The sequence below is a fragment of the Salvia hispanica genome, chromosome 6, assembly GCF_029641045.1.
Source record: "Salvia hispanica isolate PSC_SH4W2 chromosome 6, Shi_PSC_v1, whole genome shotgun sequence".
NCBI lineage: Eukaryota > Viridiplantae > Streptophyta > Magnoliopsida > Lamiales > Lamiaceae > Salvia > Salvia hispanica.
Genome location: NC_142697.1, coordinates 21,651,705 through 21,669,703, shown reverse-complemented (window position 1 = coordinate 21,669,703; position 17,999 = coordinate 21,651,705). Strand labels below are relative to the sequence as shown.

The 17,999-nt window shown below is 36.6% G+C and overlaps 3 protein-coding genes and 1 pseudogene across 6 annotated transcripts; 2 read left to right on the top strand and 2 right to left on the bottom strand.

Moving 5' to 3' along the window:
* The first annotated feature begins 175 nt into the window (after positions 1–175).
* Positions 176–2,208, top strand: LOC125204593 (rust resistance kinase Lr10-like). The gene is made up of 3 exons (XM_048103283.2): positions 176–992; positions 1,083–1,115; positions 1,189–2,208. The coding sequence occupies exons 1-3, from the start codon at positions 272–274 to the stop codon at positions 2,169–2,171; spliced, it is 1,737 nt and encodes a 578-aa protein (XP_047959240.1). The 5' UTR covers positions 176–271; the 3' UTR covers positions 2,172–2,208.
* An 80-nt stretch (positions 2,209–2,288) lies between these two features.
* On the bottom strand, positions 2,289–3,780 carry LOC125204594 (uncharacterized). Its single transcript, XM_048103286.2, has 4 exons — positions 2,840–3,780; positions 2,737–2,757; positions 2,626–2,658; positions 2,289–2,555 (listed from the first exon to the last, which is right to left on the bottom strand). The coding sequence occupies exons 1-4, from the start codon at positions 3,177–3,179 to the stop codon at positions 2,461–2,463; spliced, it is 489 nt and encodes a 162-aa protein (XP_047959243.1). The 5' UTR covers positions 3,180–3,780; the 3' UTR covers positions 2,289–2,460.
* A 707-nt stretch (positions 3,781–4,487) lies between these two features.
* Positions 4,488–6,656, top strand: LOC125203098 (rust resistance kinase Lr10 pseudogene; annotated as a pseudogene).
* Positions 6,657–7,186: 530 nt separating this feature from the next.
* Positions 7,187–10,698, bottom strand: LOC125203099 (uncharacterized). 4 transcript variants are annotated; one of them, XM_048101383.2, is made up of 5 exons: positions 10,362–10,698; positions 8,453–8,971; positions 7,984–8,133; positions 7,713–7,843; positions 7,187–7,391 (listed from the first exon to the last, which is right to left on the bottom strand). In XM_048101383.2, exons 1-4 carry the CDS (start codon positions 10,455–10,457, stop codon positions 7,751–7,753), a joined length of 858 nt encoding a protein of 285 aa, XP_047957340.1. In that variant the 5' UTR covers positions 10,458–10,698; the 3' UTR covers positions 7,187–7,391; positions 7,713–7,750. The 4 variants fall into 4 exon arrangements, with proteins under 4 accessions (XP_047957340.1, XP_047957339.1, XP_088916479.1 ...); XM_048101382.2 differs by lacking the exon at positions 7,187–7,391 and having other exon boundaries at positions 7,533–7,843; positions 10,362–10,696; XM_089060353.1 differs by lacking the exons at positions 7,187–7,391; positions 10,362–10,698 and adding an exon at positions 9,707–10,298 and having other exon boundaries at positions 7,533–7,843.
* Between the last annotated feature and the right edge of the window lie 7,301 nt (positions 10,699–17,999).

The following is a 17,999-nucleotide window of genomic DNA, read 5'->3' as shown; positions in this document are numbered from 1 at the left end:
ACTCCATTATCTGGTAGCTCAAAGCATTCCCTTCCAAGTCAGAAAACTTGGAAAATGATTCTGATTCATTCAACACGTTTTGGTTGAGTGAGGAGGAAGAAGTGGAGGAAAGAGCACAAAGTCAATACAAACTTAATCACTTGTCTTTTATTTATTTAATCAATCATTCCACATAGGAATCTTGAAAAGGAGTTAGTTTAAGTAAGATGAAGATGATCTATGGAAAGTAGCAAGCAAATCAAACATATTTCACAGAGAATCCAAACTAGACATGAAAATTTTCCTTCTTACCTTCATATCCATTTTCCACCTTGCACTAAGCCAAAATGAGTGTCTCCCAGCAACATGTGGCCCTTATGCGCCTCTTGTCCGTTTCCCGTTCTGGATAAAAGGTCAGCAACCAGCGCATTGTGGATACCCGGGGTTCGGATTATCATGTAACGGAAGCAGAGCAGATCTTGATCTACTATTCCCAGTGACAGCATCAGCCACAAATGTCATGCTTCCATTAAACATGACAGTTGCAGTGTGGGATATTGATTACAAAGCACAAAAGATGCTGGTTAACTATGTCCGGCCTCGCTCCTGCCTCCCGGAGAAGCTCCCCACTGTAAACTCTTCAGCTTCTCCAATATTCGAGGCAGAGGCAATAGAGTATGGTGAAGGATCAACTCTGTTCAATTGCTCCAACACAGGGAACTATGAGAAAGTTGCTTGTCTTAGCAGCCGTCGTTACAAAGTCATTCAGTTTGGTTCTATTTATGACATCACATCCTTGCCCCCGTACTCGCCTTGTTTCAAGATGTACAGCATTTCATATGTTCCAGATCGCGCATTGACTGGAGGAGACGATGAATTTGGATCTCGTTTTTATCTCAAATGGAGCAGGCCTTCTTGTGATAAGTGTGAAGCACAAGGGGATTATTGTAGGTTGCAAAATAGTTCTGCTGCAGAACAAACTGAATGCTTCACCCCTCAACATGGCACAACAGGTAACAAAATCTTTAATACTCCTACATATTTTTCAGTATTATAAAACTCTTAGCACCACATTAGCTTATGGGATTTGATAAATTGTACAGGTGCATCAACAAACCACAAACCACTTGCTGCAGGTAAGGTTATCAATCTTCTTGCTTAATCATATTTAATGCGAAATCTTTCCATGATATTGATCCTGCTTTACAGGGATTACAGCAGGAGTAATACTCCTGGCATTTACTGCGATCGCCTCGTTTTTCATCTTTAAGGTGGTGAAGAGAAGGAGAAAAGCAAACCAAAGGAGAGAAAATGCTGTGAAAAATCACAAGGATATGAGTCCAAGAAGATACAGTTATGCAGATGTGAAGAGACTCACAAATAATTTCAAAGAGAAACTCAGCCATGAAGCACTGCACAAAGGGAAGCTCGCAGATGGAACTCCCGTTGCTGTCAAAGTGATCGATGCCTCTCAGCAAGACGATGAGGACTTTGTCGCTGAAGTGGAGATAATAGGTGGGATGCAACATGCAAACATCCTTCAATTGACCGGATACTGCATAGATAGACGCAGAAGAGCTCTCATCTACGAGTTCATGCAAGGTGGAACACTTGCTGACATGGTTTTATCTCGAGAAAACCAAAACCACACAGTTGGTTTGGAGAAGCAACATCAGATTGCACTAGGCATAGCCAAAGGAGTTGAGTATGTTCACCATGAATCAGCCCAGAAATTCCTCAACTTGGTTTGGAATCCTCGGAGTATTTTGCTAGACCACAACTTCAACCCCAAAATCATAGTGTCTACGACGTCTGCTGATGAAAGGACATCACAATATACTGCTCCTGAGTTATTCTCGTCTTCATCAAACATCATACCACAGAAAGCATATGCTTATGGTTTTGGCATGCTGTTGCTGGATATGGTAGGCACACGTGTGAGTACTTATAGCCATGGAGACGACATCAGTGAAATCCGTTTTCCAGAATGGTTGTTTAAGGAGGTGGAGGAGAGAGAAGAAGAGAAATTGAACGAATCAGTGAAGAAATTGTTGATTGTTGGGGTATGGTGTATTCAGTGGTTTCCATCCGATCGTCCATCCATGAAAGCAGTGATCGAAATGCTTCAACAGCAAACCATGCCTGCTAATGCTATGCCTCAATATCCTTTCCATCTCAACACCCAAAATTGAATTATTTATTTACATTATGCCTCATTGTATATGTATATGTACTCACTTCCACATGACTTGTATCATGAAATTGAGTACAAGGAAACATTGTACTCAAAATTTCACAACTGAACCAAATTCAGAAATATATGTTCACAATCAAATAATAACAATCTTTCAATCAACTACAGGTACAAAACATCAGCTATTAATAAGGATATACACTTGACACACATTGTACTTACTAAACATAAGAAAAGAAAAGAAAAAAAAAAAAAAAAAAAAAAAAGCATAATGAAGCAATAATAAACTAGAGGGGTAAGTCGTGCCGTTTTCTCCATTGGAACGCCACTAAAACCATCAGGAGCACGAATCCAATCACGAATCTCAGGCCTATAAGTCCACCTGCATGATCATATCACAAAATTAGCAATCTCCTACAATGAAACGAACAAAACAAGGTTGGAAATCTTACCATATGCAACCACTATATATGCTCCATAGATAACTGTCCAGAAAAAAAAAATGTTAGAAGAGAGTATTCCATAAGTGAAAAAAGTTTAACAGGAGAAGATGGATCACTCACATCCCCAATACTCCAATTGACCTGCATTAATCCATATGAAAAAAAACAACATCAGCAAACAAACTGTTGAAAGAAATAACTAAAAAAAAATGTGCCTACTTACATCGAAAACCTTGCTGCGAGAGAGGTGTTACATCATACTTGCACTGGCGTTTGCAAGTGATCCTGCTGTCCTCCAAGAGGCACTCTCCGAATCTTGGGCAGTCTCCGCAGTGAACAATAAACCACGAGAGCTCCACCCCATTGCTCAAATTGCCATAGATGCCGGCCAAAGAAGGATTGGTGATACTGCTATTTCCCTTAGCCCTCGAGCTCCAAACCACATGATCAACCATGCATGACTCCTCCGCTATCCCATCTCCCTCAACAACGTACGTAATTGTAAAGTCGGGAAGAGTTGGAGAGAATGCTACTCCTGTTGCCACAGAAGGGGGCTTCCACATAGTTGGAAGAACTCACAGGAGCTAGGCAGTGTAAAAAGGATACCGGCCTATTCATGTCGAAGAAGTAGTTGTTGGAGTACATGTATGGCCATGAAGCAATGTCGGCGGGATAAACAGGGCATGAAGAGAGATTTGCATATGCTGTGCTTATGGATGGATCAACCATCCGTATGGAGAATGTAGCATAGTTTATGTCCCAGACGATATACCTCGCAGTTCCCACCTTGAAGATGGTCTCATTGTTGTGGCATTCGAGGACGAAGCTGGAGCTACCGTAGCAACAAGATCTGGGGCTACTTGTCAATCTGAAAGGGTAGCTGATTCTCACATTGCCACAAGATGAAGAAGGGCAGTTATCTTGAGCTGTGGAGTTAGTTGTTAAGAAAAGAAGCAGGATGAAGATGCAGCTTGGGATTTCAAACAACATTCTATTTTTATTTTTATTTTCTGGGAATTGTGTTTGATGTAGTAGTAGTAGTATGTTATTAGTCCACAAATGAAGGAGAACATGAACATCTGTATATATATGGTTATTTAAACACGCTCGCGCGCACATATTTGATTTATCCTTAAAAATGATTGGCTTGTATTCAATGTGTAAACCAACTTGCTGAAAAGGGAAGAATAGTAAACAAGTTTGAGAAATGAAAACAAGTTTTTCCAACTTCGGATCATCTATCATGTTCAACTAAGGTAGATACTCCCTCCGTCCAATACAAATAGAGACACTTTCATTTTTCGTCTGTCACATTCTACTAACTTTTTCAACTCACTTTCCATTTTTAAAATGGGTGCTTGGTTAAAGTGTGATAAAATTGAAATTTATAGACATAATCGTGTATCCAAGTTTATCTAGGACAATAAATTGAAATTTATAGACATGATCATGTAGAGTATATACGCAGACATGGTATGATAGCTCTATGAATTGTTTTCGCGTGATTAGACTGACATTCGGACAGAATCACAGAAATAGGCGAATAAGTCAATTATGCGTTGTGGACTAGTCAACAATGAGCTTTGAGGATTCAACTGAAATCAGAAGAGTAAGATATGGTTGAGAATATGCGACTGCTAAATCGCTGACCTTGTAGAGAAGAATTCTGCTGCCCCTACACCTATCCAATTATAAGCTTTCGTTTTCTTATCCTTTTGATTATTAAAATTAATCAATTAAAGGAAAAATATGCACTTCATCAATAAATTCGCCCACAACAATTACCACACCACAAATGTTTAATAAATTATTTAATTTAATCAATTCATATAGTAATAAATAAATAAAGTGTAAAATACTAGTACTACATGGTAATCCCTTGATTAGATTTTTGATTTTAGGTTGAGCCCGTTGACATAATCTTAGTTTGAAGTCAATATTGGCTTCTCCTTCATCGCAATTACCTACCTGTATCTTTCTGTCAGAAAAATAAATAAATAATGCGCAGTATGTAGTGGGCTCCTTAATTCAATATCTGTTTTTTCCATCGCTGAATTTCCATCCACGTCTTGCAGAGATCTTTAAACCATGATTCTCTTCTTCATTTTCTTGATTTCTTCACTAAATATCCAGCACCCAAGATTTGCAGCAGCCCAGCAGGACTGCCCTCCCGCAAGCTGCAGCCCCTCGGGCCCCATCGTCCGCTTCCCTTTCCGCTTAACCGGCCGCCACCCCCAGCACTGCGGCTATCCCGGTTTCGACCTCTCCTGCAACCCCACCAACAACCGCACCGAATTCGACTTCCAATTCCCCGTCCGTGCCTCGCCCCGGAATATCATCCTCCCACTTTCAGCTAAAGCTACCGTAAATGAAATCGACTACAGAGCTCAAGTGATCCGACTCAGCGTCTTCAGAGGGTCGTGCCTCCCTGCCCGGGTGCCCCAACTCAGCTCCTCCCCCTCTCCTTTCGAATTCCACATCAAGATCATGTACTATGGTGCAGGCGACGGATACACGCTTTTCAACTGCTCTGGAGGGCTGGACAACTATGAGGCATGGGCCACACCCATGGGCCCGATCAAGTGCCTTGCTCGAGGGAATCACCGAGTTTATGCTTACCGATCCTCTACTTCGGTCCCCGACCTGCCTCTCTCCAGATGTGTGAAAATGTACAACGTTTCTGATGTTTCTGAGGTGCTTTTGGACGCGCTGAGAGAGTATTCGGTTGATGATACCTACCTGCATTGGCCCGAACCCGTCTGCAGCAGCTGCGAAACCAGGGGCAAGTACTGTGGGTTCAACACCAATAACCAAACTCAATGCTTTGACATACCCACACAATCTCACCACAAGAAACAAGGCATATCAGATAAGGCAGTCATTGCCATTGTAGTAGTTGCTGTTTTCACGGCCCTAGCTTTTGCTGCACTATTTTACTTCATCACAATAAAGAGGCGTAAACAGAGCAAGGAGCGAAGGACTGAGCGTTTCTTAGAGGATCACAAAGCAAGAAGGCTAACCAGATACATTTACTCTGATATCAAGACAATCACGGACGGTTTCAAACACAAACTGGGGCAGGGAGGCTACGGATCGGTCTTCAGAGGGAAGCTCTCGACAGACATTCTGGTAGCGGTGAAAGTCCTAACCAACATCAAGGGGAACGGCGAGGACTTCATCAACGAGGTAGGAACCATCGGCAACATCCACCACGTGAATGTGGTGCGTTTGGTCGGGTACTGTGCGGACGGGTACAAGCGCGCCCTAGTATACGAGTTCTTGGAGAACGACTCGCTTAACAAGTACCTCTCATCGGGCAAGCAGAGCAGCACGGTGGGGTGGGAGAAGCTGCTGGAGATCGCGCTGGGGATAGCCAGAGGCCTCGATTATCTCCACCAAGGCTGCAAACAAAGGATCCTTCATTTCGACATCAAGCCACACAACATCTTGCTGGACCATAACCTCAACCCCAAAGTTGCCGATTTTGGTCTGGCAAAGCTGTGCTCCAAGGAGAAGAGCGTGGTGACCATGACGGGGGCGAGGGGGACGATAGGCTACATTGCACCCGAGGTGTTCTCGAGGAACTTCGGGAAGGTGTCGTACAAGTCGGATATATATAGCTACGGGATGGTGTTGCTGGACATGGTCGGTGGACGGAGGGAGTTCGGAGAAGCAGCGCAGGATAGCGGGGAAGTGTACTTTCCGGAGTGGATGTACAATCAGCTGGAGAAAGGAGAGGATATAGCTATCCATGTTGATAATGTGGAGGAGACTGATATTGTGAAGAGGCTTATAATTGTGGGACTCTGGTGTATACAGTGGTATCCTGCAGATAGGCCATCCATGAAACTTATCATCCAGATGCTGGAAGCTCAAACCATGCCCATTATGCCGCCCAATCCTTTCGCTGCCTCAAATTCTGCAAATTCAACTTCATCTTCTTCCACCATGTACACCACCTCAACAACCACCACTTTTACTTCTTGACGTTTAACCATCCTTGCTTATGAATAAAAGTATAAAACCTTCTGTTCTGTTTATTGTAGAGGAATTTTCTTAAGATAAACAATCTCATAACTGAAATTGATAATAAGATTGCTCTTCACAGCAATTAAATTGAGCATGTTACATCAGCAAACTCAAGTAGATTAAACATTGGATATGATGGTAACAGGATCGCAGGCGCGAAATCCGAAACAGTTGAAATTTCACAAATTTCTATTTTATTCTAATTTTATAGGATACAAAAAACATCAGAAATCAGAGCACCGACCGTTCTTCTCCCAATCGCCGTAGCGAGTCGGTTCCGGTCCGCGGGGGCCGCCGACTTCACCAGTACCTTTATTCACGAACTCGTCGCCGCCGTCATCTTCTTCTCCGTCTTTTTTAGAGTCGAAGTTCCTCTCATCATCGATATGGCTGTTGATGTTTTCCTTGTCATCGGAAATCGCCGACTCTTCGGTTGCTGGTTGCTGATTTTGCAGGAGGTGCGCCGTCGTGGCGATGGCTCTGCGGCTCGCGGACTCAGATCTAGAGATCGCCGACGAGATTGCTCGACATAGTTTGCTAGCCATTTATTGATCCCTAAGGATTTTGCTTTCCTTGCGGCGATGCTGGAAAATCAGAATCAAATAAATCCCTGTTGTTGAGATCTGGCGGCGGTTCTGCCAGAGGATATACGGTGATCGAAACGACGACGTGTTGGTCCATGGAAGATACACGTTTGACGATTCCCTTATTGTGGCCCAACAGCCCAATAAGGAGCCCATTTCTTCCTTCACAAAATGGTTCAACCAAATTCATGTTCAAAATTTAAACCTAGTGTATTAAACTTAAACCCCTACCTCAAACCACATTACCAGATTAATATACAATCAAATCGAATATTAAAACCAAAAAAGAAGAGAGCGCTCTCATAGCCTCCTAGCCAGCAATCTATAATATAAAAGCGAAATTGTAGCTACAGATTGATGAAGTCATACATATTATTGGTGTAGCATTAAAAAACAGTATATACACAGCTAGTTTAGCCACAATGGACATTATGAGAGATGTTAAGATAGGGTGGGAGGTGAGTTGATTATCATGGTGATCACCTCTACTTGTCCTTGTCCACAATAAATAATACAGACAGTTACTGCATCTTTGGGCTTTCCATTTCATCCGTCTTGGCAAATCTTCCGCGGATCCGAGGCTGGCTGTCCGCCAAGGCTTTCCTACAAGCATACTGCAGAGAAACGCGTTATTAGTTATAGTCTTGTGCTCCCTCAGTATGCAGTTTCTTGACAGAATATGAGTGAGATTTAATATGAAGTGGATGGATAATATTATACTTTGGGAATTGAAGAAAGATTATATAAGTCTCACCTTGATTTTTCTTCCAAAGTTTCGCTTGGACTTCTTGTTCCAGTATCTAGAGAGCTTTTCCCTGCGATCTTCAGAACGGCAGCTGCTTATAACCTGAGGTTGCACCACCGAGGACTGCTCCAGACTTGTTTTACCATCGTTATCAAGATTCTGCCATAAAAACTCAGTATCAATCACACCCACCCCTATCCTGTCCAAGAGTCCACAAACATCTAACCATTTCTCAGTTCATACACATTGTCGTGCAACCGATAAATTTGTGTGGTAGTCACAAGTAGAGGTAAAATGCGAATCATTCACCGGCCCAATTCAATATAGAGGTGTTTCAGGATACATTTTAGGTATGTTACCAACATTATCCAATTCTGAAGCCAAATTACATGGCATATAAGATTCATGATACACTATGTAATATGAGAGGGTAGTGAGTGCTAACAAGATGTGCATGAAGATTGCTAGAAGAGGTTACCTTGATGTCTCCTTCGCTAAATGCTCTCCGCATCCCATTAAAAGCCCCAAAGTCCAAAACTGGAAAATCGAGAAATCTTGGCCTCAGTGGAGCCTCATGCACACCGTCCACAGATCTTAGACAACTCGAGCTGAGGCTTTTCTGGAGTGCGCCCTCCGCAAACAGCTTCTCATCAACAACAAAATTTTCATCTATCTGTAGAGACGGAATCTTGATACTCAGGGCATCACAGAGTGGCGTCTCATTCCCTTGCTGTGCCAAAAGATCCTTTCTACATTCATAGAAAACCTCACTGATGAGCTGTCCACTCTCAATAGACGACTCGATATCAGATACTGTTAGCGACTGGGGGGAGATCACGTCTTCTCCACAGGAGATCATTGAGATAGCAGCTGTCATCGGATCCACAGCCATTAATGGTTCTCCGATTACTGGTTCAGGTGCCTTGAAGAGATCACCTTCTCCCCCGAGGTTGTAATCTGATATGGTGGATGTTTGCATGAGGCTGCTTGTTATGCCCTACATAGGAATTTCGGGAAAAAATTCTCAAATTTAACTAAAATATTTGATATAAATATCTCATGTAGCAGAGTAAAAAATGACCAATCATGAGTCATGGCTAGTGGTTTGCCAAAACTGTGGAGCTGTAGGCACACATCTAGCAAATAAGCTGTTTTTGTCTAAACATGATGGTTAGTATGCATCAGTACAACCTATGAAAGCAAACAAAGAAGCCCACAACAGACAAAGATTCACTATAGTTGGGGCCAAGCCGACATTAATAAATAGTAGAAATCATGGTAAGATTGTTAAAATTTTACAAGAAATACCAAGTATATTATCATAGTTACCAAAAACTAGCTAGACAAATAGGTGACTTCGCTGGATAATTCATCTCGCTCCATTACAGTTATCGGCCACCAGAAACCGTCATCTACTAGATTTCAGACACCTACCTATGTAAAAAGTAAAAACTAATATCAATGATTGAGGTGTCGATAAGTATCTCCAGGTGCAATTTCTCATAACTAGGACTAACTTTTCCATCAGAAACTTATGTGATAATTCACTTGAATCACAAACTAAGATGCTACTGATATTTAAGCTGCGTTTAAACACTCTAACACATGAAAAATAGGGTGATCAAGATCATTTTAGCTAAATGTCAAATATGTACTATAACAGACATAGAAATCCCATTGTAAAACAGAGCTTCAAGAGTAACCACCAATAATTGAAGGCTTATTCACTCACTTCACTTCTCTATCTTGAACCAGCATACAAAAAAGTGTGAAAAGCAAAGGTATGGAAGGGGGAGAAGGCAAAAACGAAGACCTTCACAAAAATAGGAACTCTACTGAAGTTGGAAAAGATGAGAAAGGTCGGAAATTAATTCATATCCTAATTAATGGCTTTTCAAAGAAACGGAAGTAATGATTGTGATACTATGTTCCAATAATTTCCCTTTTCACCATAAATAGAACTCAAGGTGCTAACCATTAATGGTGCCTATTGAAAAAGCACATTAGAAGAAAAATCTAATCTTTGAGCCCATTTTTCTCTAAGTTCTTACATAAGTCAACATTTGTGCCAGTCAAACCGAAATTCATCATGATAACTTTCATTTAAGAGAAAATGACCAGTAATCAAAAACTCAGGTAAAAGAAGTATGGAGATGCCCCAATTAACATGAGCAAGCTAATAGCAATTCATAAAATAAAATAATAGAAAAAAACTTCAGCAGAATACATCTTGCAGGAAAAGGTAGGTAGGGTGTATAAAAATCTTGGAAATGGAACAAAATGTGAAAAGAGGAAAAGATCATTAAGACGCAGATGAAGAGTGGAAACCTCAGATATTTTGACACCCTTCCCCCAAAAAATGATCAAAAAAGCATAAGATAATTTACCAATGAAGAATTAGGCCTTTGTGAGCAGCAAAAATCGTCAAACTGCTGAGCTTCTTGAGAGAAGTATGGGAACATGAGCCCAGTTTCCGCATACATTCTCGAATTTGTCACTGAAAAAATTGGGGGAAGGGGAGACTGTGTATCGAAGTGTATGTATAGACTACAGATGGAGGAGAATAGCTTTATTAATGGAGGCGAGGTCTTTTTATAGGTGTCAAACAGTGGGATATATCACAAGCAGCAAGCAGAAGAGAGAAGAGATGAAAAGAGAGTGAGGAATCTGATTTTGTTTGGGTCTTGGCCTCTTTTTGGCTTGACTCTCTCATTACGATCGAGGAAAGAAATTTGTAAAGAGTTGAAAAGTTTAAACAAAGTAACAAAGCAAATAAACTAAAAATAGTTAATGCAAATTATTGAGCTACGGACAATTGTTTATATGGATCTATTTTGTTGCATTGTTTGAGGTGTTAATTGTAAATATCTCTTACCCTTATTTAAGTTATTACTACTATTAATTGTTTTATTGTTTGTGAATATGATATTTTATATTCCATCAGTCTCCCAAAATTCGTCCCCATTCGACCTGGTACGGGTTTTAAGAAATATAATAGAAAGTGAGTTGAAAAAGTTAGTGGAATATGTGTCATACTTTTATATATTAGTTTTATAATAAAATGTGGGTATGAATGAGTTAGTAGAATATATGGTCCACTATCAAAAATGATAAAAGTGAGAGGTGACAAATTTTTAGGGACGAACCGAAATAGATATAGGTGATAAATTTTCAGGGACAGAGAGAGCAGTAATAGTAAAAAATTTTGGGGATCAGAATATCTATATAAAGTCAAATTTACTCATTTTTTTTAGTTACATGAAGATGATGTATGAAGTGTAATTTGCAAAATTATTGGTTTACTCAGTTTTATTGTCTAATCATTTTTCACATTTATTCAATTTTAAATCGTCATTTGTGCGTTTAACTCAATTTTGTTCTAAAACGATGAATCAGAAGTACTTAATACTCCCTCCATCTCGCTTTAGGAGTCCCGGACACATATATTTAAGAAAGTGTTTGAGTGTGTAATAATTAAATATTGTAGTGGATGTTGAGATCCACTTTTAACACGTTTTTACTTACATTGTAGATATTTTTTATTAATTAATCCCAACCGAGACTCTTAAAACAGGACATAGGGAGTATTAGTAAATTGGTTTTGTTATGGTTTTTAATTATAAAAGGTCATGGTTGAACGAAGGTCAGTTTTGTATAGTTATTCTTTTTTTAGTGCAATATTGTTATTGTAAGTATTGATGTTGTGTACAAACGATTTATTCGAATGTTCATAGAAACTTTCCTTTGCTCAATGCTCAAATCGATTTTTTTTTCGACTAATATAACAATATTTTGTTCTGATTTTTCACTTTAGTACGTTTAATCATATTGACAAAAAATAGTACTCCCTCCGTACATAAAATATTGTCCAAGTTTGATTTGACATGGACTTTAAAAAATATAAAAAAAAATAAGTTAAAAAAGTTAGTAGAATGAGAGTTCCACATTTATAATAGTTGCTCGTTATATTTTATGTGCTAAAGAATCTTAAATTTTGGGATATAGAGAGAAATTTGAGTAAAGTACTAGCTTATACTCCTTTCGTAATAATGGAAATTGAATTATGTACTTGTTTAGTAATGATAATAATTTTGTTTATAATAGTGCCACAGCAATAATACTTTACTTTAGATTTTTTGCAAGGAGATTTTCCTCTACAAGGAACGAGAATCATTTCATTTTAAAAGCTCTAAATTGTACATATCATCATAGACACGAAATGAAATTTTACTGTCCAAGGAATGAGAATACTTGCATTTTAAAAGCTCTAAGTTGCACATATCATTATAGACAAAAAATTGATTCCTTATCAGTCCAAATATTTTTACTTCCATAATTATTAGTTAGTTTTGTAAATTTACATTTCTGTCATATGTTTTGAGTATGATCGCTTATTTTCTCAATATGAATACTTTGGGTTATTATTTTTCCTCACCTTCAACTTTTCATCGTTGCTTAAATTAAGAAAAATATTGATAAATGGTGGAAAAGAAATCAGAAATAAACCTAATTATAAGCAATTGTTTATTTATTAAACCCCTTGGTGGCGCGAAGCGTCATGTATATGCAGTAGAATTTTAATTTAATTTTATTAACGTGATCTAATTGTATTTGTGGGGCCTATTGATATTTTTTTAATAATTATTTAGTCAGACATTTCTCTGATATTTAACTGCACTTGTTTACCACATTTCTAATGCTTAGGCCGGTAGTGGACATTTCATCCTTAGTTCATCTTCAAATTCTTCATGCAACGTCATTTTATCATATATAGCATATTCTCAGCCTATCTCAATTTCCACGTTATTATCTCTATAATTTATTTTAATTGTTGGTATTTATGAAATATATAAAATAACAAACATGAATTGAAGGCAAAAAATATAAAAACAATCAAACATATTTGGTTAAATATAAAAAAATTATACAATTGAAAAAAATGAAGAGGTGTGTGTGTATAGAGGTGGAAAAAAATGAATTATGTTAGCACTGGGTCGACAGTCATCGATCGACTGCAATAGGCCCCGATCGGTCGAGCAGCCGATCAGCGCTCTATTGCAAATGCCCTTAATTGATTCATATAATAATTATGCAAAAGTACACAAGTGCTCTACATAGATTTTAGAGTTCATTAATCAGTATTTACATAAATACATAAACTTATAAGTAATTTAAAATATAGTTTAATTTGATCTTAGTATAAACATACTGAATAGTGGAGTACTTATTATTTAATCTTCAATATGTGAATAGCTTACTTATATACTATGATTGATGGTTCTACGATGAAATAATTCGGTAAAGTATCCAGCTTAAATAATGAAGAAAAAATTGATTATTAAATTATAGAAATGACCAAAAGAAAAAGAGGCTACGATAATCGGATTATGGGCTATACTATGCAAATTAGTCGAAACGACTGTTTTCCACCATTATTGATTATTTAATCATTGCTTATACTTTCTTTTAATTGCAGATGAAGCCAGCAAATTACTGACTGAGACTTATTAAGCTAATTAATTAGTGTAAAATTTCGGCTTGATTTGGAAGTAGTGAATGTATCTAGACGGTTGTTCGGCTTTACCTCATAGCTGAGGATAGCGGAATTAGTAAATCAAAAATCTTGGGGTGATGATTTATATATTTATTTTCAGAGGTCTATATACTTTTATTTGAAATTAGCAAATAACTTTGTTAATTTATTTTTGGAAATAAATAACACCGTATATACTCAAAGTAAATTTTCTTGTGTAAAGTCTAAACCACTCGCCAAATATTATTTTATATAGATAGATGTCAACATAAAAAAGCGATAGATTGAAATAATGGCTGCTCTAAGTGGTGACTGGCATAAAATAAAAGTTAAAATTGGTCAATTTTTATTGGGCTTGGTCAAGGGGTAAGTTATGTTTGACATCAGCCTCATTACATATTTTAGCATAACATTTCTTCATCTCTCTCTCTCTAAATAAACATATGATTTATTTATGAAAAATAGTGAACTAGTCTGGTGAAGTGCGCCTGTATTTGATTTGTGATGTTATTTGCTTACATTTGAAAGATTTCGCTTAATTACATAAATCGCTGAGGTGGTTGGCAAGAACTCTCCATGCAATACAAAATTTGGCATTGTCACTAAATAATCATTGCACTTGTTACTCCAATTAGCTAAACATTTGAGATTAGAAGAAATGTAGTACCATGACTACTGCCGTGCATTAAAATAATCTTTTATGTGATTATATATACGTAACATCATTTCATTTTAATCAATGGTTCATTTGATTAAAATATCTTCGTGATTAATGGGAAAAGATTCACGCTTGAACCCATACTATTCTCGGCATGATGTAAAATTCTCTCTTTTCTTGCTCATACAGAACCTCTATTTTCATTGGCCACAGAGATCGGCAACATCAATTTATCTATCCATGATTCTATGTGGTCCAATTATTTTTTTAATTATGAAAAATAGGCCAAATAAATATGAACTACTGACTTTTTTTTATAAATTTGTATGATCATACGCACAATTACCACTAGCAAGAATTCTTCCGAGAATCACAAATTCAATTTTGGGATACTTTTTGCTAGTTTGGTGATACTTCTAACGTAATATTTATAACGTAATTATGTGTAATTCTGTTTTTTTTTTTTTTTGTAAAACTTTAATTTATATTGTGAATATTTAATTGTAGTCATGTACAATTTGCCGGGGGATGATTAAAGAAGGATACAAGTCATACAACCAAATATGGGCATAAATAAAGGGCTCTTGAAAATCTCGATTGATTTGTAGTTCAACAATTTAATTACAAATATTCAGAGTTTCAAATTTATATGAACATCAAATAAAATCACAATTAGATTAGGGTATTGGCATTTGACTACTCGGGAATCTCAACACTAACCATGGGAAAAAATAATTACTATTAGTATAAACACACAATTTATTTTTATTTCCTTGAATAAGTGACCATTAATTGGTTCATTCATCTAACTGATTACCTCCTACGGTATCAATAATGAGGATTTGACTTGTGGCTTCCACTAATCAAGTGATTTAAATGAACGTTGGCGAAATAATATTTGCATGGTCAATTAATAGAACAAATATGTTGCCGGAATATGGATAGGACAAAAATAAGAGAAGTAGACTGAATTTCATGAACTCTTCTAATACAGCTGGGTATAAACTATATAAAGACTTTCGCTTTGTGTTCTTAAAAAATTTGAAATTTTCACCAAAATAAATAGATAAACACGCAATTAATAGTTCGTTAAGCTTGATTAAAGTTTTAAGTATAATTTGATATTCTTAATTATAATTATATATAATGGGAGTCATATATGCTATATCACATAGTATTCAATAGATTAAAATGTATATACACGTATACAAAAATTTCTTACAAAAATGGAAAAAATTGGAAAATGGTGAGGGAAGTCTCAAAGATATTAATTAAAACTCACGACACGTGTCGCACTTTGTCTCTTCAAGCAATCAAATTTTGGACTGTAGAAATGGCAAGAACAACACGTGGCAAGTTCTCTTCATATGACTCTATTCTTGATTATGACATTTCAATAAATTAAAATGGAATCGTTCCACTTCCGCGTTACGTTGGTTGGCTAGATATGAATGAATGCCCACTCAAAATGATTAAATTTGAGAAACATGAAAAATTGAAAAATGCAGATGCAACAAATTAACCACCTAGATCACTATTCAATGCCCATCAACTACTACCTTCATCAATTCACAACACTTGTTCAAATATGAAAAACTCTATGTGCCTTGATCCTTTTGCTCACTACATTGGTTTAATGATATACCAATTCCAACACAAATAACAAGACAAGAAAGAGAAGATGTCAAAAAAATTTATCAACCTTGGTTTCAACTTTCAATGTCTCTTATTTTTGATAATTGATGACAAAAAACCCAACTTGTCATTTGGGACAAAAATCATGAACTATGAAATGAATGGAGTCGCATTTTTTCCTAAGTTGTGACCCAATAAACGGATCACTTTTCTCATCCCCACTTACAAGTGTTGGCAGCCAATCATTCTTCACAAAAAACTTCTTTATCACACTCTAATTTGGCTATGAACTCTCATGTTGTTGACATGTGGGCATTTCTAGAAGTTGAATAAAATTAATTTGCTGTTTTCCCTGTTAGAGAACTCAACAAATTACATAACATAAAACGTGGAAACAAATGAAAAAAAGGAAAAATAATTGTTAGTGGGTTGGTCTTTTAGTGCATTGGCTCATTGTGTGTAATTATGGAATTGTTTTGTCGTTAAGGGGACCCATATTTTGGGCCCAAAAGGGACAAAAAAAAGACTTATCTCCATTTAAATTATTTGGAAAGTTGATGGGTGAATCATGAATGAGTGCAACCTAACTCTTTTGGAGAATTAAGGTATGTGAAAATAACTGCTAATATCAAGTTATTAACTGATTGAGTTTGATTTTATAATACTAATAATTAATTAATTAATGCTACTGCTGACTATATGTGAAAGTTGCTTGACAGATTCTGATTTTAATGAGCGTTATTATATGATAACTACAAGATTCTATATAAGCTAATTAATTATGTACTTTTTATTTTTAAGTAAATTAAATTAAGTCATTAGTTTAGTTTGATGTGGAACTTTATTTGCGTCATCTTCCAACACATGATGGAGCAGCGTAGAAAATAAATTTCCGATATAAATATTGATCGATTAAAGTATTGACTAATTATACAACGTAAATAAACATTACTGTTATTTTTTTTATAAATGACGCAATGCTAAGAATAGAAAGGATAATGGAATATGCCAGTTTAACGGAGGAGGATGTTGTAATTTTTAATCAAAATGTTGAAGTTGGTGTGAGGCATTTAACTCATTTTGTTGGTTTGTAGTAGCATCAGTTTAAACAGTCCTGGAAATTTTCATATTTTTTTGAGAGAATGAATATAACAGTCATTGATTTTTTTATGTCAACTAAATCATTTGATTATCTCTCAGCATGGAAAACCCTCGTCCAAAAAAATGTGCAACAATTTCTTTATTTGGTGTCTACAAAGTGTGTTAAATTGTCACTTTTGAACATTGCTCCATAATTTATCCTAAAAATAACAATTTACCCATGATCCAAATATTTTAACTCACTATTTGCTTTTCAAAGTTACACTTTCTCTAATAACATATATACCTTACGCTCTATTAAAATTTGTGTCATAGTAATACTGCAAACTTTTGGCATATAGAAGAGTACTTTTTTCTACTAGAAAGTAGTAGTAGGATTTTAGGTTTTTTTTCAAGGTCAAATAATTATTTCTCACACTGATTTGCTGTTACTCAACATCAGTAACCGTAGTCCTTTCTAACAAAGATTAACGGACATTTTATTCAGTCCACTCAGTCATAAAATACTAATTTTTTCTCCCAACTCCCATATTTCATATTAAATCTGAAAAATCACTGCAAAAGCTCAAGTTATTGAATCACAATTATCATTTACAGAAAGTTGCATTTGATATTTAGAACCAATAAACTTGTCGACCACACTACAAGAACAGCTGTGCCTGCATCTAATTTATACACAGAAACAATTAAACGACAACCGTCGATACATAAAAAGCTCACTATGGAGTATGGGGTATATGCAGAGCTCATTTGATTAATTGAAATTTCATTGTCATACAAATGATATATATGCGGCTATAAAAAGTAAATACTTATAAAACTAAATATTTAGGTGGAATTCGAAATAAATGATAAATCCAAATGCCAAGTCAGCGATGTTTCCTCCATACAGATGGACAGTATAGAAAGAAGCCCAAGTCTCCGCATGTCCAGTCATTATTTTTTAGAGAAAGCAACTCTGAAAATGATCCTATTTTTGGCGTTTCTCACCTTAAATTGCACTCCTATATTCAAAAATACAGCTCACTTAGTTATACCATGTCCTTCATTCATATTCATCCAAGATAAGTAATGTTAATTTCAAGAAACATTTTGTAG